The sequence below is a fragment of the Balaenoptera borealis genome (genome assembly GCF_965194805.1).
Source record: "Balaenoptera borealis genome assembly, chromosome: 6".
Taxonomy (NCBI): Eukaryota; Metazoa; Chordata; class Mammalia; order Artiodactyla; family Balaenopteridae; genus Balaenoptera; species Balaenoptera borealis.
In genome coordinates this window covers 89,615,455-89,641,783 of record NC_138863.1, presented here as the reverse complement: position 1 = coordinate 89,641,783, position 26,329 = coordinate 89,615,455, and the positions used below count along the sequence as shown (strand labels likewise).

The following is a 26,329-nucleotide window of genomic DNA, read 5'->3' as shown; positions in this document are numbered from 1 at the left end:
TTAAAAGCAAAACAAACCAAATTGTTTAATTTAGGTCAAGGTAAAACAAACTATAATCCTGGAACTTTAGAACTGACAGAAGACAATTAGATATAAAACTATAGATAAATACAAATATTGGTGCTGAAAAATAAGATGTAAGGGCTAGGTGAACTCCAAGAGTAAAAAAGAATCTCCCCCTAAACTGAGCACTGGGCTAAGAAAGTACAGACGGCAACTGAAATAAAAATGGGTTGCAAATGGAGGTTTTGCAACAACGAATGGGCCAGTTTCTCAACAGTATTTAATGCAAGTCTACACTACAGCCTGCTAGGCCACTTGACATGTGAAATAGTGAAACACATCCCTTCTTCTAGACAAGGCCCATTCTCACCCACAAAGAAACATGTAACTCAGATTCAAATAATAAGGCCTTAGCTTGATAGGGTTAATCTTTAAGGAGTGTTATGTTTCTTTCCCACTCAATAAAGCATCAAACGAGGAACTATCCCACAAGGGTGTTAACGGAATTAGCAAAAATACATGGCATTTCTATATGTATTGAAGACCGAAGAAAGGGGAAAGAGGTGGTCTTTTAGCTCCTTCAAAAATAAGGATTGAAAAATGCCATGCTAAAATATGATGTAGAAGAAGTTTCTTTAAATTAAATTAGCACCTGTCCACGGTAACATTTTAGAGTGGGTTTAAGATAAATTACATGGTAACCCTTATTCATCCTTTCCCCCATTTTCTGTATGTATGTATATATTTGTATACTGGTCTGGAACTTAAAGCAATAATTGTGGCTAGGAGAATTCTATATAACTTTATAATGGAAAATATTTAAATATTTTCTTGTTATATAGAAAAAATGATGTGGATTCATGCTATGGTCATAGAGCAGAGGCTTTGGTGTCAAATAACCCTGGATTCAAGCTCCAGTTCCGCCACTTGTTAGCTGTAGGATTTGGGGTAAGTTACTCCTTGGATCTCATTTTCCTCAACCATAAAATAGGGATAATAAGGAGATTAAATGAAGTAATCATTATAAAGCCTTTAACACATTTCTTGGGCCATACGGTACACACCACATAAATATTAGGCATTATTCTTATTATGATGATTAATAATTATCAGTTTGAACAATGTAACATACCAAAACAGTTAAATCACATCAAAGTGAGGAAGAAGAAGAGTAAAATAGAGAAAAAAAACATTTCATCCAAGAAATTTTTCAGATAGCTAATATGTCATTATTCCATGTTGCTTTGGTAAACAAAAATACAAAAGACAAGAGAGCAAAATAGCCAGTAATATAAACTCATCTGAAAAAGTCCTTGATAAGTGTTATGGACAAACTGGTGATGGATGTGGTTTGATGCTTTGTGAATTGATTATGAAGGTCAATTCCACAAAGTGAGAAATGGTGGTTTTATGATACTATAAAGTGATAAGCCATACTGGTTGCATGTCCTGAAGACACAGTTATATGGAGACAGTACTAGAAAAAAAACTCTTAATGACCTATTGTTGCCTGTGATTATACATATAGCTCATGAGTATTGTTCAATATAATGGAATTTCAAAGAACCTAAATGATTTTCGTCATTTTGATTTCTCCCAGAAGAGTTAATTAACAGTAGGGTGGAATCTAGCAAATGCATTTAACACAATTTTTTCTAAGAAGCCTGAAGTTTCTGTCTTTAGTTTGGACAAACTCTGTCTTTTCTAATCAATTACTAGATTAAATGGTTTTTTGCTTCCCCAACAATGCCAAGTTTGGTGCAGTCACCTAAAAAATAGCCTCAATTAATATTTCATAAATGTTGATAAAAATGAGTTACACATGACAACTATTACTTTATTTCTGTTTCACTGTTGACATATTCAGGATAGAATCAAATGCATTAAACAAAATGAATACATATGTTCTCCATTTCTGCAATGTTAAGTAATAATAACTGTAAATAAAATAATTGATCTTAAGTGAAAATATTAATGTTTCAGAAACATGCTAACTTAAATGACTGCTGTCATCTACTAAAACAGAACAGATGCTTTTATTATCTTTTTTCTTTTTCCCCACCGTGTTTAAGAATGAAAAATAACCATTGGATAAATGAACAATCGTATGTATTTAAGGAGAAAAATGAAGCCTAGAACAATATGAAAATAGCGTTTTATTGTTTCTATTCATTAAATGCTAATAGCATGTGCATACGCTAACATAAGAAGACAGTTTCATCTTACCTTTCGGATCTGTCTTTTTAGAAACAGTTTTGATTTATGCTAAAGCAATACTTAACCCTTCTGCCTTACCCCTCCATGCTTTTTATAAAATAGCTAACCTGAGGTTATTGACTCTGGGAGCACAGAGAAAAAACTTTCGCATGTTAGACCCTAGTTGTATCAGAATTGTGTTCAAATTCATTTCACTACGGCCATCTCAGATGATGATACAAATGCAAGAGGTAGGATCCACCGTCACAAAACACTCACCGCAGTTGGCCTCATCTGATGCGTCTGCACAGTCTGGATCCTCGTCGCAAACCCACAGCTTGGAAATGCAGTGTTTGGTAGTTTTACACTGGAAATAGTCTGGAGAGCAGCTGTTTTCGGCTGAAGAGGAAAGCATCTATTAAAATGTAGCTTTGGACAAGAATAGACATTCTAATTAAAAAACAAATAAATTTTTAAGTTAATCAATTGAAAATCTATCATCTTTTAATTAATAAGACCCTGAAGGTGATAAGTTTTAACTTTTAATTATCTATAGTGTATTCCTATTACCTGTTCCAGTATAAAAAAATAAAACATATTTCTGCAAATGATGCATTTGACAAAAATCAGAGTTTTCAAAACCACCCCACCTTGATTAGATATTTTGAAACTAATTTACAAATAAAGAATTCAGGGTCTTTCAAAATAATTTTTTTCAGATAAATAAATTTAAGAATTTATACATAAGTGTTTTTGTAAATAGAAAAAGACTAAAATCAGAAGATTTAGTGAATGAGGAAAAAAAAGGCATAGAATTTATCAAAACCTCTAGTTGTGTTGAGATTTTGAGGGAAGAGGTGAACATCTGACTCAAACTATAAACTGCTTCACAAATCTTAGTTTAATGGATCAGCTTCTAGAATGGCTAACCATAAAGAACTGGTACTGACTTTATTCTGAATGTACCATCTTAATCAAATTGCCGGATGACTGCACATTATTTACTAATAAAAGTTTTAGAGGAATAAAATAAAACTTCAGCAAGACAGAAATGTTGACAGCAGTTCTGTTGAAAGCTTGAACTTGACAGGTGCTCTATGGCTCAGATCCTGTGTGTGTATGTACATGTATGTGTGTGTATGTGCTGGTCTGCCTACGTGCATGTATGTATATGATGTATAAACTGTTCTGCCTCCCATTTTATGTATATTTATCTTTCATGGGAGATTGAAATAAGAGGTGAACAGAATTAAAATTATTTTACAATTGTCTTTTGAAGTAGCTTGTTAAGATACATTAGAAGGAGTATTATTTACAGTTTTTAACAAGTGATTTTGTTAGGTTATTTTGCCCAGAATTTCGTTTCTTATTATACATTCAATATGTTATTATTAAGGGAAAAAAAATCTCTACTTAAAATGGAGTTGATTTCAAGTAACTAATTAAATCAACAGAAGAAAATTACCTGCAGCTACTTAATATGGTAAAAAAAAATCTGTATTTTTAAAAAAAGCACCATAATCACCTGTAATTTGTTTTTGCTGCTTCTCTTAAGGACGATGTGGATGAATGCATGTTTTTTCATGTTTGTAATAATCTCCAGGTAGCTTTTAAGTAAAGATCACCCATGTTTTAATTTTCTATATATTTTTATACAGAGTTCCTTAACCATCCCAATAGGCATCTAGTTGGAATTATTTGCCCATCATTGCAGTTATATTTTCAACACTGTATAAATTTATGGTGAACAATAATAATTTTTAGACCAATTTCAGCTGGGAGTCAGAGGTCAGAGTGAACAGTTAGAGGTGACTTACGACAGTCCCTTTCATCTTCCTCATCCCCACAGTCATCCTGCCCATTGCATCTGAGGTTTACTGGGATGCATTTCTGGTTCTTGGTACACTTGAACTGACCTGAGAGGCAGACATGTGTGTCTAAAAGAGAGAACAAAAAATGTGGGCTAAAGCCTGTATCTGAATTTAAATCAGTGCAGACATAATCAGTTAAGAAGTAGATTCGTGTTCCTTAGTTAAGAATGTAGTCACCTACCACAGTTGAGTTCATCAGAATTGTCCCCACAGTCATTCTCTCCATCACAGATGAAAGCGGGCAGAGCACAGAGCCCAGTTCCACACTGAAATCGGCCTGGCTGACATTTAAATTCCGCTAGAGGAGGAAACATACAGGTATCGTGGAATGACAATCTTAGCTCATGACTTCTTAAACAGAGCTTTTCTGACATTCAACATATTTATTATATTATTATATTAAACATATCCTAGAGCACAAAGTGAATGTCTCACATCCAGAGAGCTACTAGATTCAGATGTGCAGTTAAGCTTTGAGCAGCTCAGATGACCTCCAGATTAGATTTTATAAACTAACAGTAAGAAGAAAGATATTAACAACATATAAATATAAATATATATATATAAAACATTTAAATGTCTCCTCATTTCAAAGACATGGTATTGAGAGGTTAAGTGGCAGAGCACAATTCATTGTAATTTTTAAAAAAGTTATTCCAATATCACTTAAAAAATTATTTCTTTGATCACTTTGCTGCCTGTAATGTGTTGAGAGAAACATCTTCCCTCAATACATATTCCCCAGCATTCCTTAAAGCAAATACTTTCTATAACTATCACATTTTAAATCAGAATTATTGATATTTATTCCTATAATCTTATTAATATATAAGGACAATGTCATAACTGGTAAAGATTTTTATATACCATACATATGTTATTATAATAAATATCTCCTACATGGTAAAGCAGTTTTTGCTATATTCTTTGAGTTTATTTAAGCAATAATAACAATAAAGTAGGATCTATTGAATATCTACTTTGTATCATGCACTAGGCTAGGTTCTTTCACATATAGTTACTAATTGAATCTCATTATAAACTTCTCACCTTGGGATCACCATGACCATTTTATAAATGAGGAAAGTAAGTCTCATGGATTCTAATAATTCACCCAAGAATATACAAGTTTCAAGTGCCGGAGTTGAAGTTTAAATCCACATCTGACTCTGAAGTCTTCTCACAACTTGCAATAAACACTTATCTTTTCACTGATGATCCTAATGTGTGTTACTAATCACTGATTTTGAGATTAATAGTATGCTCTTTATTAGTTCAAATCAGTCAATCAAACATTAATAAATTATATTTTGAACTTTCTTTGGAAGATAAATTACACTTTTATAATTAAAATATTAATTAAAATTTTCTTAACATGAAAAAAAAAACTCTCAATATATGCATGGCTTCCATAGAAGTGAGTTCTAAAATGTTGAACGTCATTTACCTTCAATTTACAACATTTATTAATTAATCACACTAAATGTTTAAACTGGGCGATACTTAATTTTCTCATGATCTAAACTTGCATTTCCTTTATTTCCTGTTGCTTCACATACGAGTTCCTTTAATATTTCTTTGCCCATAATTGCTGTTGTATTTTTCAATACTTTATGAACTTATGGTGTATGGATAGTAATTTTTAGACCAATTTCAGTTCAGAGTCAGAAGTAAGACAGAACAGAACATTCTGAGGTGACTTATGACAGTCCCTTTCATCTTCCTCATCCCCACAGTCATCTTGTCCAGTACAAGTGAGGTTGTCCAAAACTTTTCCGTAAGAAGGGTTGTAAATATTAAAGGAGTTCCAGTGTCTGTTAAATAACTAGGAAGCCTATGTGACCTTTAAATGTGTCTCTAGAATGATCCTTGATGCATTAGAGTGTTATAGGAAATATAATTACAAACTTATGATGCCATAGAATTCTTGATGCATCACTCTTAACTATATTTGCATAAATAACATTATTGCAGTTTGAAGGTATGTGAACCTGGTATCAAGCTTTTCTGCTTTTTCAGGTGAAATTATAGGTATTGTCAGTGGCTCTTAATACCTGCAAATTTTGATGATGCAGCTACTCAAAAATGAAGTCTAAACACTCGACAGACACACGTACATCATTTTCCACCTCAACATGACTCTCAAAATAAAATGTCATGCCTACAGATGTTCAAGCTGTTAACCCGTCAACTCCAAGAAATAGATCATTTACTAAAAGATCACAGAGATAATGTCACCAATAAAAACACTTAGTATTGGTATTTAACCAGGATAAGGATCATACAGAGACTCTTAGATACCAGATGCCTCTTTGGTTCCCTTCAAAAGACATTAAAGTTATATTTGTTCACCAAATATTCTGAAAGTGGGTAAATGTAAAAAGTGTGTTATACTAAAGCTGTAGTTAATTTTTCATATGAGTTTGGTTACAGCATGAAATTTTACTCAAGATTAAAATTAGAGTTCAGGAGCTGTAAATATTTTAGAAGGGAGAGCATTGGGTGCTATTGACTTTGTCTGAAGGACATTATGGGGATAATTCCTCAAAAAACACTTTAGTAAATCTGGGCAGGAAAGGTCATCTTAATATGAGAACTAAAGTAACACATTCATTCTTATTTCTATAAATTACAAAAATAAGTTGTATTTACTTTACTATATCACAGAACAGTTTACTTTATTGTGAGAAAATTAATAAATTTTACTGTGTAAATCTCAATTGGCCACCATAATTTCTCGTTCCTTGATTTTTTTTTAATTCAGTAACTTAAGAATAATTCAGGCATAATAGTATACCTATGCCATACAGATACTACTCTTCATATATTGTCCATCACAGTGAAAACAAAAACTTTATTAAAAAAAAATCAAAGGGCAATGGACCTTTCAGAAAGAGAAAAATAATATTAGAAAAGCAATGACTTTTAAAACTTTTTCCTTCTCACTGAATATATTATTTACTGATTTCAAACATATAAATGAGATATGCAAAAAAACTTCAAATGTTTGATATACTTGGTAGTGACCAGAGAGATGGAATACAGCTCATCCAAGTAATTATCTAGAGGTCCTAAGTTTGAAACAGCTTTGTAATTATGTGGTGGAAAGTTCTGTAGCAGAAAGTAGCTGGCTTTCACTAAGACAGTATACTTCTTTCTTTAGTGCAAGCCTAAGGATCTTGAACTCGATTGTCAAGATCAAATCAAGGCAACCATCTACTGGGATGTTGAGGGAATTATCATGATTGACTACAAGCATCTTCAACTTGACAGGACAGTATTAGAGTGACCCATGGAGTGAACTATAAAAGGTTAACAAGGAAAAGTCTGCTGATTGTCCATTACAACCTAGGTTACCAAAGATAGCTTAAAAAAATAGCACCTAACCATGCCAATGACAGTCAAATGTCAAGACATAATTGGTAGTCACTTTAAGGCAACTACTAAGAGCATAGTAAATTGACTAACAGCCAACTAATGACTTACATTGGAAAAATTTGACTTTTAAAGAATTTTCAGTATTTTAATACTGACAGAAAAGTTGAAGGACCGTATCCCTAAAGTCAAGATTTCAGTCATTGAGTGGCATTCTGAAAACTTGCCCATTTTTGCTTCTGATTTAATGATATCTTAAGTCAAAATCATGCTGATTTTTACTCTCCTGATTGTTACATGAAGAGTTTAGTTATTCTAAAGTAAAAAAGAAATTGAGAAAGAGAAAACTAATACAAAGTGCTGATGGTGTCATTGTAGATGTAACAGTGATCAGAGACATACACAAGACATTGCAACAATTTTTGCTGTATTTTTAACTCCTGACATAAAACCTTTCTGTTTCAATTTTGGAAAGCTATCAGAAGGCAATACTTAAGATCTAGCTTCAATTTTCCAGGTCTGGGATGTAAGGAGCTCTAAATTCTAAATTCCTGCATCTGCCAGTGTACTCACGACAGTCATCTGGTTCGTCAGATCCATCACCACAGTCATCCACGGTGTCACATTTCCACCAGAATGGAATACATTTATCAGTTTTGCAACGAAACTTTGAAAAAAAGAAAAAAATAAAAGATTAAAGAACACTACTCATATATAATGGATATTTAAAAACGCACTAGGGCAGAGCAGCCTAGCCTCCTCTCTTGCTGCAAATGTGAACTGTGGTGGTCTTAGAGCATTCCACAGTAGGGAATAAGTTCACAACAAGCAGCAAAATGACCATCCAGAAAAGCACACTGTTCAGGAAAACCTGTTGAGATTTCCTGAGCACAGACAAGCTCACGAATTTACTTACTGTCTATGGCTGCTTTCTCACCACAACAGTTTAGTACTGCTACCCAGACCATGTGGTTCACAAAGCCTAAAAATAGTTATTACCTGGCCCGCTACAGAAAACTTTTGCTGAACACTGAATAGGGCTAAAAATCATCAGAGATACCAGGAAGAGGTATTGAGTTGAATTCATTTAGTTAATTTGAATTAAGTTAACTAATTTAATTAATTTGAATTATTGTTCCTGCTAACTTCACTACTGGCCAACCATACACAGTGACCAAGAAAGCTCAGCCAATCGAAGATCTCAGACCACAAACTTATCCTTTTCTCAGTAACATTCAGTTCCAAATGTACCCTCATAAGATAGAAGAATCTAAAGAAAATCACACTTTCCATACAGAGAGCACATGCATCTGAAATAGTTGCCGTGAATAAAAACAAGCGATAGTTAAATTCAGTAGATTTCTTCTAGTACTTCAAATTGTTTTTGTCTTCTGAAATTGAAAATATTAGATATTTTCTAAAATATATTCACTTTCTTTTTGAAGTGTTTTTGCTGTAATTCTCATGTGAGTGACTAAAAGCAAGGTGGCATTTATCTTAGCATGTTGCATGCCAGGCAGATTTGTAACACAGAAATATATAACCCAGGTTCAATTTTCTGTAATGAAAGTGGATTAGCAAGCTAAAAATTTGTTCATTTTAAATACTGTTACTGTCTTCAAGTAAGACAGAATGTGATGCTAGCCTTTACTGAACCTGTCTGGATATCATGGAGCTGATTCAGGGTAGATTTATATATATATATTTATATTTATATTTTAAATAAGAGAGTAATTTTTTTGCCAGTGGCACTGTAAGAGGGAATAGAGCACTGTGAATCCAAGAGAAGATATCCCTGTTCAACTGATTTTCCCATATTTACTTAGCCTGTGGTCATGTTTGTTGTGGTTTTCGTAAATTACCAAAAGAAAAATATTACTTTGATAGATAGCAATTGTCTGGGGATATAAGGCTTACTCTGAAAGCAATTGCCCTGAACATTAAACATTTCCAGTCATTACAGTATATCAAAGTATATAAGTAAGATGATTTCAAGTCTCCTGAGTATATTCAAAGTCTTTCCAATCAAGATTTGAAAAATATCTGAATTTTTAATATTAAAAATATTTCTAATTTTACATATTATTTACACATATTTTTAATTTTACTAAATGTTTCTTATTTAAATAAACACCCACTGTTGGAATGATAGATGACACGATTTTGCTCACCATTTCATTTTTAATAAGAACATAAAAGTGTTTTGAGTTAAGGGAAGGCCAGGGTAAAATATATTTATTATTACTCTTTATGCTAATCCACATTTTATTCATTACTCTCAGAGGAAGATTTCTTCTATTTTGTGTCTGGGCTTTTTTTTCATACTTAAATACAGTAACTTTAAAAAGATAAATGCTAAACATAAATACAAAACATTCTTCATGGTAAATGCTCTCCAAGACTAATATCTTCATAAAATAAATTGCAGACTGCAATCATCACCCACAAGAAGAAGCTATAAAGAAACTCCTAAATGAATGTCTACTAAGTGGATACATGGATAAAATGCAAATCCTACATATAGTGAAGTTTACTCAAAACAGGAAGAGTCTCCACTTAAAAATAAGTAAATTCATTTTAAATTTACTTTTATAGTTTTCTAATTAAAATGATTTAAATGTAATATTTGAAATGATTTGCGCCACAAGAATTGGACCTAACCTTGATTTTTACCAGATTTTCATATGTTCATTTCCAATCCTAATAAATTCTTATTGGTGTGATTTGCCTATTTTGTTAAAAATCAATAATATTTGGGGGTGTATCATTGGCTGCAGTAATTAGATGATAAACCCAAAATCCCTTAGTAAGATAAATTTAAAATGCAATATTTTTTATCAGAATGCTTAATGATATGATTCTGAAGTACATAAATTATTCGCTTCATTTTAATATCTACCTCACTAAAAACTGTTGCTATGAACTGACTTTTCTCCAGGAAGTATACAGTAGATCTTTTTTTCCTCCCATTGTATCAGAAAAGAATCGGAGATAAAATGACTGCATAAACCACAGGACTTACAGGGACAACCACTAATTGACTGTGTTAGCTGAGATGTTACTCTTCGTTAACTTTTTTCTTAAAAATGAGACAAATGAAGTGATAACTGTTTTTTTCAGGAAGTACTGAAAACAAAGATATCTGATCCACAACATTCTGTTGTTACTGTACTGTCTTGCTATTGTTGATTTTTTTTTAATTCATGCAAAACACTATTGGGGGTATTTGAAAAATTATAAATATTTTAGTCCTGTTATCACTGATACCAAATTGAGAGGTAATTTAGTTATATGTATAATACTTTTCAAGGTTGATTTAAGTTTTCATTTAATTGACTGATCAGACTTTTTGCCTTTGAATACATACAATCCTAGGTTTTTCTATTTAATAATTTGAAACACCTTATTCCTTTTATGACTACAGTGAGGCTGATGTTTTACTATCTATGTCTTGCTGTTTGAGATTTTATCTGTGTGCCAAACATCCTTTGGCTTTACTTTATTTCCAGTCAGCTAATGAGGCCCACCACACTGTAAGGGGCTTAGGCAGGTGTCATTTCCACTAAGTTACCCATAGCCTCAGTGTTGGGCCTCAACAGAGTGACCCTGGTCTGCTCCAAATCAAGAGAACAGAGGTTATTTCAGAATAACCCAGAGGTTAAATTGAAAATCTGTCTAAACCAAACAAAATTAACAGAAATTATAATTTAAAAAATTTTAAAGATGTGACTTCTCCCTTAAATTTTACCTCTAGTTTGCTTATTTTACCTCCCATAGTGACAAATTTCTAGTTCTCTAAAAATAATTAATTTTGTTCACATAAATACTTAGGAGAGTATAATTAAAACAACACAGTTGTAAAGAAAAAAGAGACTGTGACCTGTGCTTTCAACTAGACATCAGAACCTCCTGATGGCAGCTCACACTACTTGCACACATACTCAAGTATATTCTACTTGCACTAGAGGGCTAGGGTAATAACAACAACACTTACTATAAACCAGGAACTTTTCCCATGTAATCTTCATAACGGTGGCCTGGAAATATTATCATTCCCATTTAAAAGATGAGAAAACTGAGGCATCAAGTAGTTAAGTAACAAAGCCAAGGTAATTCAGCTTATTTAAAGCAGTCAGGGTTATGGTCAAAGTGAGTCTGGCTTCAGAGTCTATGCCCTTAACCACTATACATACTGCTTGCCGGAAGAGGTTGGATCTTTTTTGTTTATATAGTTCTTTATTGTATGATCCTCATAGTCATAACTTAAGAGGCAAGTTGAGCTAGAATTAGCTTCTCTTTTTGAAAATAAGCACACGCTAAGAGAAATTCAGTCTCTTGCCATGATGTCACTGCTAGAATTGGAAAACCAGCAAATTCAAAACACAGAATTCTAAGAATAAATTTAGTCATGTTAAAAAAACAAATCACATGATTTCCTTTACAATCTTATCTCAAACAAGATACTCAAATATAAAAAATTAATTTTATAATGTCATATGACTTTTGTTCAAATTTTGAAAGTAATAAAGTCCATGCAACTACCATTAAGTAGAAAAATTAACTTCTGAAATAGTTTCACTGAAAATAACTACATTTTGAAGAAAAAGAGATTTCAGAAGGAAATTATTTAGATCATATAATTTTTCAATAAAAATATCTAGAAAATTACTTTTTACAAACTTACCTTTTCCATATCACTTACTCTGAAGAATGACAGAGAGGTAGAGATGGTAATACAGAGCAGATTATCTAGGAAGATTTTTTTCTTTGTTTAAACTGCATATATCTTAGTCTTAACCCTATGCCTCAATCACCCTGGTATCTTGGAATAGGTCAAATCTCCCCTGATGATTCTGCTATGCCTGCTCATGATTTGCACCATTATTCTGTGTGGATCGGTGTAAGAATGGTTTTCATTTTTGTTTTTGTCTTCCTTTTAACCTCTATGCGTACTTCCTAAATTCCCATTTTAACAATATGTATCAAATTGCTTTTCCCTTACTCTGTGACCCTCTCTACAATGTATGGAATGTTTATCTAATGCTATGCCAAACAAAAAAAATGATGTTTCAAAAATGGTTTACGTGAATAAACAAAACACAGGCAAAACCTTTTTAACAACTTGCTCATACATGCCATGAAATGATTTCTAGACCTCCACTCACCTGACTGGCTGTGCAGTTGGATAAGCAAGTCCTGTTATCAGCTGCAAGATAGAAGTTGGTAGGACATGCGCAGGTGTGAGTCTTTCCAGGGGCTAAAAGGCACAGATGACTACAACCTCCATTATTTGTCATACAGAGATGTTTGGAGACTACAGATGAGAAAGAAACAACAACAGAATAGGATAATCAAGACCAATAAGATAACGTGGGATGAGAGATCAGACATTTAAGCTTCATAACTTGTATTTGAATACAACGTTGTAATCAAGAACTCATCAAGATTATAAATAGAATTTTATTTTGTTAAAAATTCTACTCATCATCCTATGACATTTATTTTATCATTAAATAATTTTAAGAATGTATCTCCACAATAGCAAGTATTTTAGTAGGAAAAAAGTGTCCATCAGAAAAACAAACAGAGACTAAAAGTATTTTGGATGAGTATATACACAGGTTTAAAAATATAAATGTAAAATAAAATAATGAAATGATGATCTACATCTAATAGTATAGTGGGTAGCAAAATAATCAAAACTTTATTCCATATGGCCTGATACAATTCCTACTAGACGTATGCTTAAGCAAACTTGATACAGTTCTCATTTTTAGAGCCTTAGAGCTACATAAATATAGTTCCTTTCACCTAGCAGTCCAGAAACTAGGATCCTATAACTATTTTGTAAATAAATGATTTCAAGAACGCAGTCTTCACTTCTCCAATTACAATGTATTAATGTCATTTCAGGTTAATATGATTTCAACAAATCAATAATTCTTGTACTATTATTGAGCTTCTAACCATATCCCTTAACAGCAGTATTTGATATCAACTGAATTTATTCTATACAATTATGCTAAGCAGTCAAATCTGGTAATCTTTCTCAAAAATAAATTTACACTTAACCTTAAAGGAAACAAAAATGGAATGTTACTAAAAGATGCTGATGCACTTATGGAAATCATGGAAAGAATAATTACCATCAGGTTGTCTATAAGAATGATACACCTGGATATCTGTGATGGCATGCCATGAGTTAATCAGTGAGAGTCTGTCTGCTCCCGAGGTTTTATGGGCACGGCTGAGTGACTTGGTTTTCCCATCAGTCCAGTAGATGTAGTCTTCAAACAATGTTAGTGCAATCACCCCTGGAATATCTTGATTAGGGACTGTAATAGGAGATGGTAAGATTAATGTTCAGTCTTGGAAGACTGCCAGTTAAAATATTCAATACTACATGGGCTGACAGATACAACTGCTACAGAACTTCATGTGAACAATTGCTGTGACAACCTGTCAGGCCGGCAAGGTTCTTTATTACCAGTTAAGAGAATGCAGGATCTGGCGCGGGAGGTTGCTTTGCTCAGATTTCGATTGGTTCAACCACTGGGAAGAAAATGAATTCAATCCTGCTTACAAGTAATGGCTGCTTCACTAGAAACAAATAACATCCAACATTTAAAAATTATATATATATGTATATCTCCATCAGTTGTTTCTAACTTATATCCTCCTTAAATCCACAGGTCATTGTACTGCTTTCTCCCACTTTTAAATGGATTAAATTATATATCCAGGATGAAATGTCTATCTACCTGGAGATAGAGTGACTATAAGACTACTATTAACCACTTTAGTCACTGAGATTTTATGAGTATTTTTGCTTGCAAAATAAGCTGGGATAGGGATGGAGAAATATAAGTGTGACAAATAACAATGTATCATGCAGATTTAACAATTATAAAACTGCTTTGTTGCAGATTAAAATTGTTTTATAATTATACATTCATTAGAGGACTGGGTTTAAATGTAAACAGTAGATTGAGCTTCACAAATGTAAATATTTCTTTCAAGAGATTCCAGGGTCCTATTTGGTAAATAAGATGTAATAAATTTGTTTGGTGGATTGGAGTTAAATAATTTTAAAATGTGATAGAGGGTTCTTCAATTTTTTTCAAAAAAAGCAATAAATAAAGAAAATGGAAATTCCTTAATTTACACAAACATTCCAATATATTTCTCTATATAAATTTTTAGATCTACTTTTAGAAATTCTGCAAAATGTTCGTTAATGAGAAAAGGTACTATAATTCAGGTAATATGTACTTTTTTATAGATTAGAACATAAAGACAGAATTTATGTTTGGCATATTCCTCATTCAGCAGTAACTGAAAAACTATCAAAATTTAAAATATAATTCACTTTTTCTAGGGAGGTTTACAGCCTTATTTTTAAAATGCTGGGTAAATTTATATTGTTAACTAGAAGTAGAAATTTTAAATCTACCAATTTGTTATTTTTACTCAGATGGGCCAAATGTGATCAGAGAATTCATTATGACTCAGAAAATATAGAAATAAAAGAGTTAAGACTCCTTCAAATAGGTGACACTTTAAGCCACTGACTACTATAAATAATGTAGTGTCTAGCCAGAAATCCATCTCAGAAGAGATACTATGCATATGAAGGATATAAAAAGAACAAGAAAAATCCAGATGTGCACACTTTTGATGCAGATACTCAAACTGAATTATCCATGTAATTCCCAGACATGGAGCCCATTGCCACAGTGATAAGTAGAATTGAATTAAGAAAGATGAAAAGTAGGACATTTTACCAGAATGAATCATGTCTGAGTTATTTATGCAAACTATGCCCACTCTCCCCCTTTGGCTATATAAATTCATTCCGAAAGATAAACAAATGTGGCAAAATGTTAACAATTGGGTGACTCTTGGTAATAGGTGATCATTACAGCAATCTTTCAACATGTGTGTATGTTTGAAATTTTTCAAAATAAAATAAAAATCCTCAGAAAAAATGGAAAGTCTCAGAAACATTCAACTCAGATTTCCTTAGATGCCAAGCAAGTAATTACATCATTAAATAGGGATTCAAAAATTAATCATCACTTTAAAATAATGTCAGTCCACCAGAGATTCAATTAACTTCTGTACAAAAAGTGAAGTTATTGTAAGAACTTGCCTATTAGCATATCAAAAGTAGCACAGTCTGTTGAACTATTCAATAACTAGAACTGACATTTATTCAGCCCATGGGTGCCAGAAAGTAGGCCCTTGGCTCTAATGGGTGGGGGAGGCCATTCTGGTCCCAGAAGGAAGAATTATCAGGCCCACATATCGATAGTTCTGAGATTGAGAAACCCCATAGTAACGTATCAACTTTGTACACCTATTTAATTTAATACTCAAAACAACTCTATCATGAAACAGTTGACCTCACTTTCAGATAAGAAAACTAAGATTTGGAAAACTTAAGTAATTTGACCAGAGAGGACGGAAAAAACTAGTAAATGAAGATGCTGGTATTTGAATCTAAATCGGATTTGCTGGCTGCTGAGTTCTTTGCCATTTTACCTACTAGCCTTTAAGAAAGCCATCCTAGTAAGGTAAAGTGTGGTTATGGACTGAATTGTGTCCCCTCAAAATTCATATGTTGAAGCCCTAGACCCCAATATACCTGTATTTAAAGATAGGGCCTTTAAAGAAGTAAGTAAGGTTAAATTAAGGTCTTCAGAGTGGGACCTTAATCCAATATAACTTCTCTTACAAGAAGAGAGGGACACCAGGGGTGTGCACATACAGAGAAATGGCCAGGTGAAGGCACAGCAAGAAGACAGCTATCTACAAGCCAAAGGGAGAGGCCTCAGGCGAAACCAAACCTGCAAACATCTTGATCTGGGACTTCCAGCTTCCAGGACTAAGAAAATACATTTCGGCTGTTTAATCCTCCAAGTTTGTGGTAGCCTTAGCAAACTAATACAAATATATAAAACAATGGGACTAATTTCATAAGCTCCATGTGAAAATCATTTTATTTAATTACTTGAATGCAATTACACTGTATATGATTTTCAGACATGAGACAATTTAAGCACAGGGCAAGTTTGCTATCTCTGAGTTTGTAGTGATTGGCCACCAGAAACCCTCTGTTATCAGGTAATCAATATAAGTGTATAGAGATCAGAAAAATGAACTCTTATTTTTGGCACATAGCTGGATGTACAAAAGAATGTAAAAAAGTCAGGTTAAAGTGAAAGAAAGTAGTCCATTTTCCCAGGAATTGAATCTGTTTGATTCAATTCCTTATTTGATACTGACAAAGAAAAACAGGACTACCACTAGTATCTTTATACAAGCCTATTCCAAGCCCATTCATTTGGTAAACATACGTATTTCCCAAACAGCAAGCATCAAACACAACCACCAGAGTATTCCTTCTAGAAAAAAGAAATGAAGTAACAACACCAACTATGCTAACCAAAAGAAATCTAGTCTCATACATCTGTAACACTATAGTGGCTCCAACAAGCTACTCTCTAAGAGATAGTGACGTGTTCCCTAACACCAAAACCAATGCCAATAAAAATCAAGTAAAATGAAAGAGAGCAAAACAAACAAACAAGAATCTTTACATATTGCCTTTTCTGGGGTTTGACTCATAACTTGGCAGTATGCCTCATTTCCTCTTTAGGACCTAAAATCTCCTTATGAGAGTTATTTGACTATCTGCCTAAGTTTCTGTGAAAAAACTGCTATATGGTAACTGATAAATGATAAGTATAAATGAATGAATGCTGTGTTTGTTTTTCCATCAACACAAAGAGTTCAACCTACATTGGGAGTAAATGAGATGTTCTGAGCCAAAGCATTATATATTTTGGTATGGGAAACATTCCTGATTCAGAATGAGAAAAATAAAATTGCTTATTTTTGGTTGTATCTCTATTTATATACTTATTTTCACCTTATAGATATGTGTATATATGTACATCTATATGTGTGTGTATATACACATGCGTGTATTAGGTATGTGTGTATATGTAACATATCTGTAATATATATGCATAATATATACATACATGTATTATATATACATACATATAATACAGAGCAACAAAAAAGATTAATCTTGAGATGTAATTTGGCAGTTAGTGGAGCTGACAAAATAGACAAAATATATATGAAATATAAACATGAAATGTGATGGTGTATGTGAGAAATTATTTAACACACAAATTCTTACTAAGACATGGTTGAGTTTATGGAAAAAGTAGTCAATGTTTTCTCAGAATGATAATGGTTATCCTTTTTTAAGAGAAAAATAATATGGCCCCCTATTATACATAAGACTGCCTTTGTTTGATTAAAAGAAAAATGCAAAAAATAAATGTAGGGAAACTTTCATTTTATAGGTATTCAGTAGACATACAAAAACGACACTAAAAACAGAACAGTTGTGTGGGCTGTAGTTTAACAGGTACTTATTATATATTTAAAACCTATTTTAAAGCTGCTTTCTGTAGTTAGGCCTCTATTCTGTACAACAGCGGTATTTATTGTACTATTTCCAGCATTCCACTCAAGCACTAGGCTCCTAATTTTTATTTCATAGACTATATGTATCAGAAGAAAGGAGTTGATATTTGGCAAAAAATAAATCGAAGAAATACTCCTTTGTGGAGTTTTTCTCTTTTAGTCAAGTGGAATGCTATCCTGGTAAGGTTCCTAGTAATTATGATAAATAGAAAAAAGTGGAAATCCAGAATATGCTTTCAGCTTAACTGTTGCCTCACAGTTACAGATACTCTATTACAATACTCTTGATTATTCATTTTTGGGGATATCATTTATCATGCTAAACAAGTATATTCATGGATAATACCAATCTAATTGTATATCTGGGACTAACCTAGTTTAAATACTTAAGAACAAAATGCACCAATGACATAGTACTCATCTTTTGTTGAGTTAAAATCTTATAGTTGGTGTTTTGGGTAAGATATTACATTGGGATAATGGCAGATTCAACATAGCTTTGCCCAGTGGGTTAGTACTTAAATAGAAATTTTACTACTAATGCCATATTTTTTTCTGATTTTTCTCGAAGATTTACTTCAAGGATGTAAATGTCGTTTTAAAATATTATTTGGAACAATTTTTAATTTTGTTATTTAAAAATTATTATAAATATTTTCAAAAGAAGAACAAAGTTCAACCACCAAATTCAGTAGTTATTTTTATGAAGGAATCAAGATAAGAGTAACTTGAATATTGATTTTTTTTTTTCTTTTAGTTATAAAGAATTTATGTATTGTTTGGAACACCTGAATGATCCAGTAAAGTCAACCTGACCCTCACTCTACAGCTGACAGTTTGGAAACAATCTCCTAAAACTTTAAAGTTAATAAGCATATCAAATAAAATATTAAATTCTATCATCTTTTGATTTTTAATATATTTTAAGACTCTCCCATTTTTCTTATTCTTGGTGTCATTGTCCCAAGTAGTCTCACCTTCCCTCACACCTGCAAAATTAGTTTAATTTTTCTCATTGTTTTTAAACTCTTCCAACCTTTTTTTTGTATCAGCCAAGCTTCCTGTAGTAAACACAGAACATGTTTTTAAATGATAATTGAAAAGAATTTAATTGAAAGAAGTCAGTCTTACGTACACAAGTGGTTATATTATTTTTCTCTTAATTATTTACAGAGGTGTGGCTAAGGAACCGATGATAAAGTTCTTTCCTAGATCTGATACCAGAAGCTGGTGAAAGCTGTAGCTAAGGAAAAAGAGCCACCTACCAAAAGCAGATGACATTTGGTGGAGGAACTCAGCCACTGCTAAACCACTGTACTGTGTCATGGAGGGAAAGGGGATAAATAAATATTCTGGCCTCTTTCTTCCTCCATTATCTAATCTCCTGCCAATGCTTCCCATGGTTTAAATCCAATCTGAGGCTGGAAGGTAAAAGAGCCGGGGTGATGCAGTCCACAGAAGTCCGCCTTCTAGCATACAGAGCATGGCAAGGAGGCAAAGATAGAATAACTAGAACTCCCTCCAGTAAATATTTCCAATATTTTTTCTATCTCGCATCTCTCTTCCCTGATCAAAAACCACCAATGACAGCCATTCCCTAGGCAGTACTGTGCAAACTATTTAGCCTGACTGAAACGTGTCTTCAGAAGAGAAGATCAGGACCCTCACTAATCCTCTATTCTGAAAGACCTTGACACTAACAATTGTCCCTGATATCTTTCTAGAAGTCTAATTTACAATAAGGTATGTAGAGAAGCCAGGAATTAAAGTAGTAGAACATGAAAACCAAAAAGGAAGTTATAAAACAAAGAAAAACAATTAGCATTCAAAAAATGAGGTGAGATTAATCAAAGGCTACAAAAGGAGTGTAGGCTGGTAAACAGATGATAAAATTAGATGATGGAAGAAAGTGATCTAACATGTCAAGAAAGTGGAAGATTCATGACAGTGGTGAGTACGTGGGTGAATAACGGTTTCTAGTTTATAGAGAGTAATGGAGAAGAGTGGGTGGAGGGGAAAATGGCCATAGTATACTAATTTCCAGAGAATGACTGCTGCGTCAGTAGCTTTAGTTACAAACGCCCCATCAAAAAGAGTATGCTTGATGTAACCTTAGGGCCAAGAACATTTGTTCTTTGTCCGTAATTGGGCATCCCCTTCAGTGTTAGTGTTTGCAGAAGATTTTTTAAAAATAATTATTTCCTCAGAACCATCTACAACAGGCTACAAAATATTCCATTTAACATTTGCCTACATGAACATTTTTTCCTGCCTACTCTTTAATACAACCCTGCTTAATGGAAACAGTACTACAAATAAAATTTCAGGCAAATGGATCCAAAATCCATTGTTCAAAATCAATAAAAATATTATCAAATGGTAGAAACACTAAGAATAGTCAACATCACCAAACATGATGATAAAATGTTCAAAATTTATTTTTTCCAATAAAAAATATGATCTTTCAAAAAGTTCATCCATCACTGAAACCTTGAAGAGGAGGAAAAATAAAGTTCTTCCATTCAGCATATGTCAGAGTACATAGCAGATATGAGCTGATGCTACTTGAGCGTCTATTATATGAGGCTGCCTTTGGAATACTGACACTGATCAAATGTCCAGACAAAAGTTACATGTCCTTCCTTAATGCAGTAGTTTACATTGGGACACTTAAATGCGAAACTTTTTGAAATAAATGTAATGTATGATGGCAAAATATAGAAATTATTTAGAGCTCTTCTTTAAATTAAAGCCATTATTAAAAGGCAGAAGGCATCCTTTGCCTACCCTTTTCTGGTATTCCTTGTCTTTTTTTGTCTACCTTGTCACCTCAAATCATATACACTCTCTACATAGATTAGGAATATTCAATTTCATATAATTTAATCCCTTCCCTTCCCTCACGTACATATCTTTAAATTATCCATAATATAAGGTCATATATGGCCACTTTCATATTTAATACCTAAAAAGAGTATTTCTGCTAATGAATAGGAGGATTTATAAGTTTACAATGTAAATTATAGTTCATTTACTTTGACAACTAGACTGTGCCTATAAACATCGTCTCCTGATGATGACACTGCTTTTCAATCTCTGAAGTAAACAAAACAACACTGTTTCATGCACTTGGTAAAGATATATTCCAGGTGCTTGGAAACTCTCTGGACTTTTCTACTGGTGATACAAACCTTCATAGATACTTGGAAATGTATTTTCAGAGCTGACCATCAATACTAAATATAAGTTATGACATTCTACATACATATGCATTAGGAATGTGTTTGTTAGAGCGTCCTAATGAAAGCTGAAGACTTTGAAAAGCCCTTTGACTTTAGAACAGATATCAAGTAGAGCCATTTACATGAATTTAGTATCTGGTCGTCCCACATTCCTATAATTATAAATATCCTTCTAGAATAAAAACAGAAAAGAGTGTAATATATTACAAGCATTTTCAAATGTGTTCTAGTAGTCCTAGGAATAACTAGGGATAAGTGAGCGAGTTGATTGAACAGTCCTCCTCTCTCCCAGTTCCAACCTCAGTCATTCCTTTAAGAAATGTTAAAAAATCACTGATTGATTAGAAGACCTATTTTGTGGGTAAGAACTTTGAACTATAGTGTGGCAAAGCAACTTGCCTAAATTAGAGAGTAACCTAACCAAAACTAAAGCTACTAATTCCCAATGCTGCACCATGTCATATTTGGGATGGATAACACTGTTGAAAGTGGCTGAAAACTCATATTAGGGTAATACTTTAAATTTATATTTTAAAAAGTATATGGAATGCATGTGACATTTGCAAAATAATAACCTGTTTAAACATATACACAATTTAACGTAACATGTTCTATTCAAGGGACAAAAGTAAAAGATATGATTGACACTGAAATTCTAAAACTTTTCAGAAATGGCAGTTAATTTCAATTTATTTGACTGGTTCAGGAACATTTCTATAGTAACTGAATTTTATTTTGCTCCCTTCCATTAACTTTTATTGTATTGTAAACAGCAGCACATCAACACCGTTGGCATAAAATAGCCTGTGAAGTCAACTGTTTGTAACGGACTGTGAATGATAGGAAATTTTTTTTCAAAAGTACTAAAATGCAATATCTTACCAAGAAAGAAACACTCTAGAATATTGTAAAATTGGATGGTGGTGTTTATTAGATTCTCTCTCTTTTTTCAGTGGGCTTTGGTGGATATTTACATTTTCTAAAGACCTAAATGCAACAGCTACTGACTTTCAGGATATATGAGCACAAAATACTCCCTTTGTCTTTTTCAGTGTGTTTTTCCCCCTCAGAACAAAACCCGTTAAATATATTTTTGCTATTTCACAAGTAGCATGCTGAGATCTGGATTCTTTTCCCAACATTGATTAGATGATCACTGCATGGGTTATGATTTGGATTTTAAATCCAAGCACAGAACTGCCTCCTCACAACACAAACTAGATTCCCAGAGCAATAAACAAACTAAAGTGTTGGACTGTCAATACAATACTGACACTTCAATATGAGTATCTTCAGGTCTAGGAGTATAGAAACAAATGAAGAGTCATAGTCAACATAATAGCATGAAACTTTAAAGAATTTTTCCACAAAATAAAAGTTCAGTGATAAGCTATAGTTTAGAATCATACCCAATGATTACTTTTCTGAGAAATTAGCAGTTATGAGTGTATATTTTTCCAGTGTGCTGGATAAAATATGTACATGGCTGACTGATTTAACACAAGGTTAAATCATTCAGTGACTCGAAGAATATTCTGAAAAAAAAATACTAGAAGAAATAAAATTTAAAACTCAAGGTCAAGCAATGTTTTTCTTAGCTCACCCTTTTGTTATTACAGTTTACACAGTATTTTCAGTCTTTTTGTCAAAAAACTACCTCTCTATCTCAAGTTCAATGGCAACTCACAAAAAAATGAGGAAAAATAAATCTGAATTTATGTGCTTTGATACAAGCAGTCAGAATGAAATTGTGATCTAAATATAATTTTCTGGTATTTAATTTTCTTTTCATTAAATGGAAAACAAAATCTCTAAGTTAAGGAAGATATGCAGAGTTAGGGCTGAAATTTTTCTCAGAAATGTCTATAAAATGTAACCTATTTTATAAACATTTCATTAGAGAAGGCTACACTTTCAGGATGCATAAAATTAATGACAAAGGATCTTTGTTGTGTTCAAATTTCAGGAATTCTGTGACATAAATTTTCAAATAAGATTAGAAGTTTTCCCATAGGCGGGAGATAAAGTTAGTTTGGAAAAAGCAAACAGAAATATCAAAATGTCCCACTAAAGCAAGGTGTACATTTTTAAACAACATGATTGTTCTCTTCACACCTTCAAATAAACAAACACACAAAAAAATTGGATTTAATGAGATACACTCTTTTATTTACAGTAATTATGTTCTAATGGCTTAAGTTTTTATTTATTTCTCATATATTTTGCAATTTATCTATGTCTACTATTTACATTAATCTGAAAAAATTCAAGTATGGATATATCTTTATATGTATAGGTGTGTGTTTATGCTATAACTGTTGCTATTAGAAACTATAACAAGCAGAGAGAAAATCTTCAGTCATCTTTTCAAAAACAATGGGGCCTTGTGGAGAATGGAACAGGCTTTGGAACCAGTTAGATCTGGGTTCAAATTCTAACTACGAGCTATTTGACTTTGGACAAATTATTTAATCTCTTTAAACTTATTTCCTTGTTGCAAAATGGCTTTAATGACACATCTCATAGTGTTCACTGATGGAATGGCGAGAAAAGCATGTATTGCATCAAGCAGTTTTTTGAACACAGTAGGCTTCTAATAAACGTATGAGTTTATAAGGGGGTGGTTCCAGTTCTTGGAACCACAGTATTAAACTAAGAAAATTTCCACTGAAAGCCAATAATAATAATAAATCATACGTGCAAAACATCTAATACAACGTCATGCTCAAGAACATATGTCTTCTTCTCTCTTATTCATTGGGTAAGTTCACAAGTACTCAACTTTAAAAGATATTAATAACTTTTGCAGTAATAATCAGGGAGAACTGAGGACTGGATAGGCAATTTGAGATTTTAATTAAGGAAATAAATCTGGTTATTACAGATTTTCAACCCCTCACAGGCTTAAATTGGAGACTAACCTGAAATTAAAACTTTGGGATTTGGCAAAAATTCTAAAGTGATCCACCTAACTGGGAGACTTAGAATTTTAGTTCTGGAATTCCCCTTTGATGCCATTTTTTCCAATACCCTTATTTCTATGGATGAGGCAACTGAGACCCAGTGAAGCTACACATACATTTCAGGGTGAAAAAGCTTTCTAACAGTGGATCCCACCCCAACCCACCCTCATCCTTAGGTTCCCCAAGCTTCTTTTAAGATGCTAAGGGTTTTCTTTCTCCAGTCTGAGAAGATCTTTTTACTCAAAGATTTGTGCTCCAACAAAGTTTTAGAACTTCTTATCCAACATCAAAGCCTAAAATTCTCTGAGGAGGATTGTGGTTTGGGAGTGGTAAGAAATCAGTCCCAAAAATATAGGCCTACAAGAAGAATATTATTATTTAGAATCATTGTGTTTAGAATATATTTAGAATCATTCTGTTTCTGTATAAAGACAGATTTAAACTTAAAAACTGAGCATTTCAATCTGGAGAACACTTTGAAATGCCAAGTTTCTCATTGGACCTATTTTATATCTCAAGGGATAGTAGGAGGAGAGATATTCACTCATTTGCCATCTTTCTTCTAGGTAAATTATCAGGTATTCAGAAAGGCTTTTTAGGGAAATATATGATAAAGAATGTTTAACCATATCCTTAGAATTTCTTTGATGTTGACCCTTTTGTTAAATAAAGGTACCTCTCATCAAGACAGAGCTTTTCAAGAAGAATCTCTAAGTTATGCTTAGTTTGGTACTTTTTATTTCTTTAAAAAATGTATAAATATATTTGAAATTCATAAGTTATCCAAACTGTGAGTTATTTCCCCCTGGCTAAGTAGATAATAATATAAATCATTCACTTAATATTTGCAGCTCAACCACCAATATTTCTGCTGTTTTAAGTTTACAGATCCTTCCTCTTTATTTTGCTAAATAACTTTGAATGTAACACTCTATCCCCATTCCCACAGCTATAGTCACTTCAAGTGTTTTCTCCTAAAATATTTTAACAGCCTCTAAATTGGTTGCCCATCCAGGGTCTTTCATTTTCCATGCTGTTGTCAAATCTAATAATAGCACTCTATCAACTAAATGCCATCAATGTCTCCCTATGACCTATAGGATAAATTCCAAATTATTTAACGTACAAGGCCTGTCACAATCTGGCCCCAATTTGCCCTTGTTCATCTAGTGTCATTATCTTCCTCTTACACAACTTCCAGTTTACAAATTGTGTAAACCCCATACTGTTTCAAGACTCTATTACATTTTTGCATATGCTGTTCTCTCTGTGTGATGAATCCTTCCTTCATTTCCCCATATGGAGAGCTTGTCCTACATCTTTCAGATTTTTCAAAGATCCTATCACTTCACCAAACACTTCCCTAATCCAGCCTGCATTTTGGCAATACTGTACATATACCGCTAACCCCAATCTAATTTATGTTTTTACCTTCATATCAGTCTTTTCCCCCCACTCAACTATAGGTGCTTTGAAGGCAGGGACTTATTCAGCTTTGTAACTCCAGGGCCTCACATAATACATGGCACAGAAAGAGACAACAGTAAATGTTTGTTGAATGAGTGAAGGAATGAATGGGCAGATCTAAAAAAAAAGAAATCAGAGAAATTTAAAAAATGAACAATGAAACTGTGATTTAACTGTCTCTCTCAGTTATCCAGTAGTATGCATACTATTCTACAGTATTATTATATCATATTATTATATAATTATTGGAGTAAAAACCAGTAGAATAATACACACAGGCATTAGGGAAAGATTCATATAACTAAGATTGCACCTAAATGTTCCCAAGATAGCAAATTGACTAATTCTCTCTCTTTTTAAAAAATTTTATGATGTAGTGCTTGGACTTGTTAAGAAGGTGGGTTGGGGTAGAAGAGGTAGCAGAGAAAGATGGATGTAAATTCTCAAGCAAATTGCAAGTTACATGTCCCTCGGAGGTAATCTGATCTATCGTTTAGGGCACAGAATTCAGAACTTTTAGAAATTCTTAGGCTAGGCAAGTAATAATGCTTCATTTATGGGAATGCTGTATGGTTTAAACCACAACATGTTTGGGGGAAAAAACATTCTAAACTGTAAAGTGATACTCATGGTTTAGTTTTTCTCCATTATTAAACTTTGACTTATTAAAAGAAAAACGTAATTCTGAAATTTTCATACACCTTTT

General features: G+C 32.9%; 1 protein-coding gene across 1 annotated transcript in view; it reads right to left on the bottom strand.

The window, feature by feature from the left end:
- LRP1B (LDL receptor related protein 1B) overlaps positions 1 to 26,329 on the bottom strand; it is a 1,905,856-nt gene that overhangs the window by 211,763 nt on the left and 1,667,764 nt on the right. The window contains exons 62-67 of the mRNA XM_082395829.1: positions 13,592 to 13,780; positions 12,611 to 12,759; positions 8,019 to 8,112; positions 4,252 to 4,368; positions 4,017 to 4,136; positions 2,479 to 2,598 (exon numbers count right to left, since the gene is read on the bottom strand). Of these exons, the coding sequence (XP_082251955.1) occupies positions 2,479 to 2,598; positions 4,017 to 4,136; positions 4,252 to 4,368; positions 8,019 to 8,112; positions 12,611 to 12,759; positions 13,592 to 13,780 (789 nt within the window). The remainder of the gene's footprint in view (positions 1 to 2,478; positions 2,599 to 4,016; positions 4,137 to 4,251; positions 4,369 to 8,018; positions 8,113 to 12,610; positions 12,760 to 13,591; positions 13,781 to 26,329) is intronic.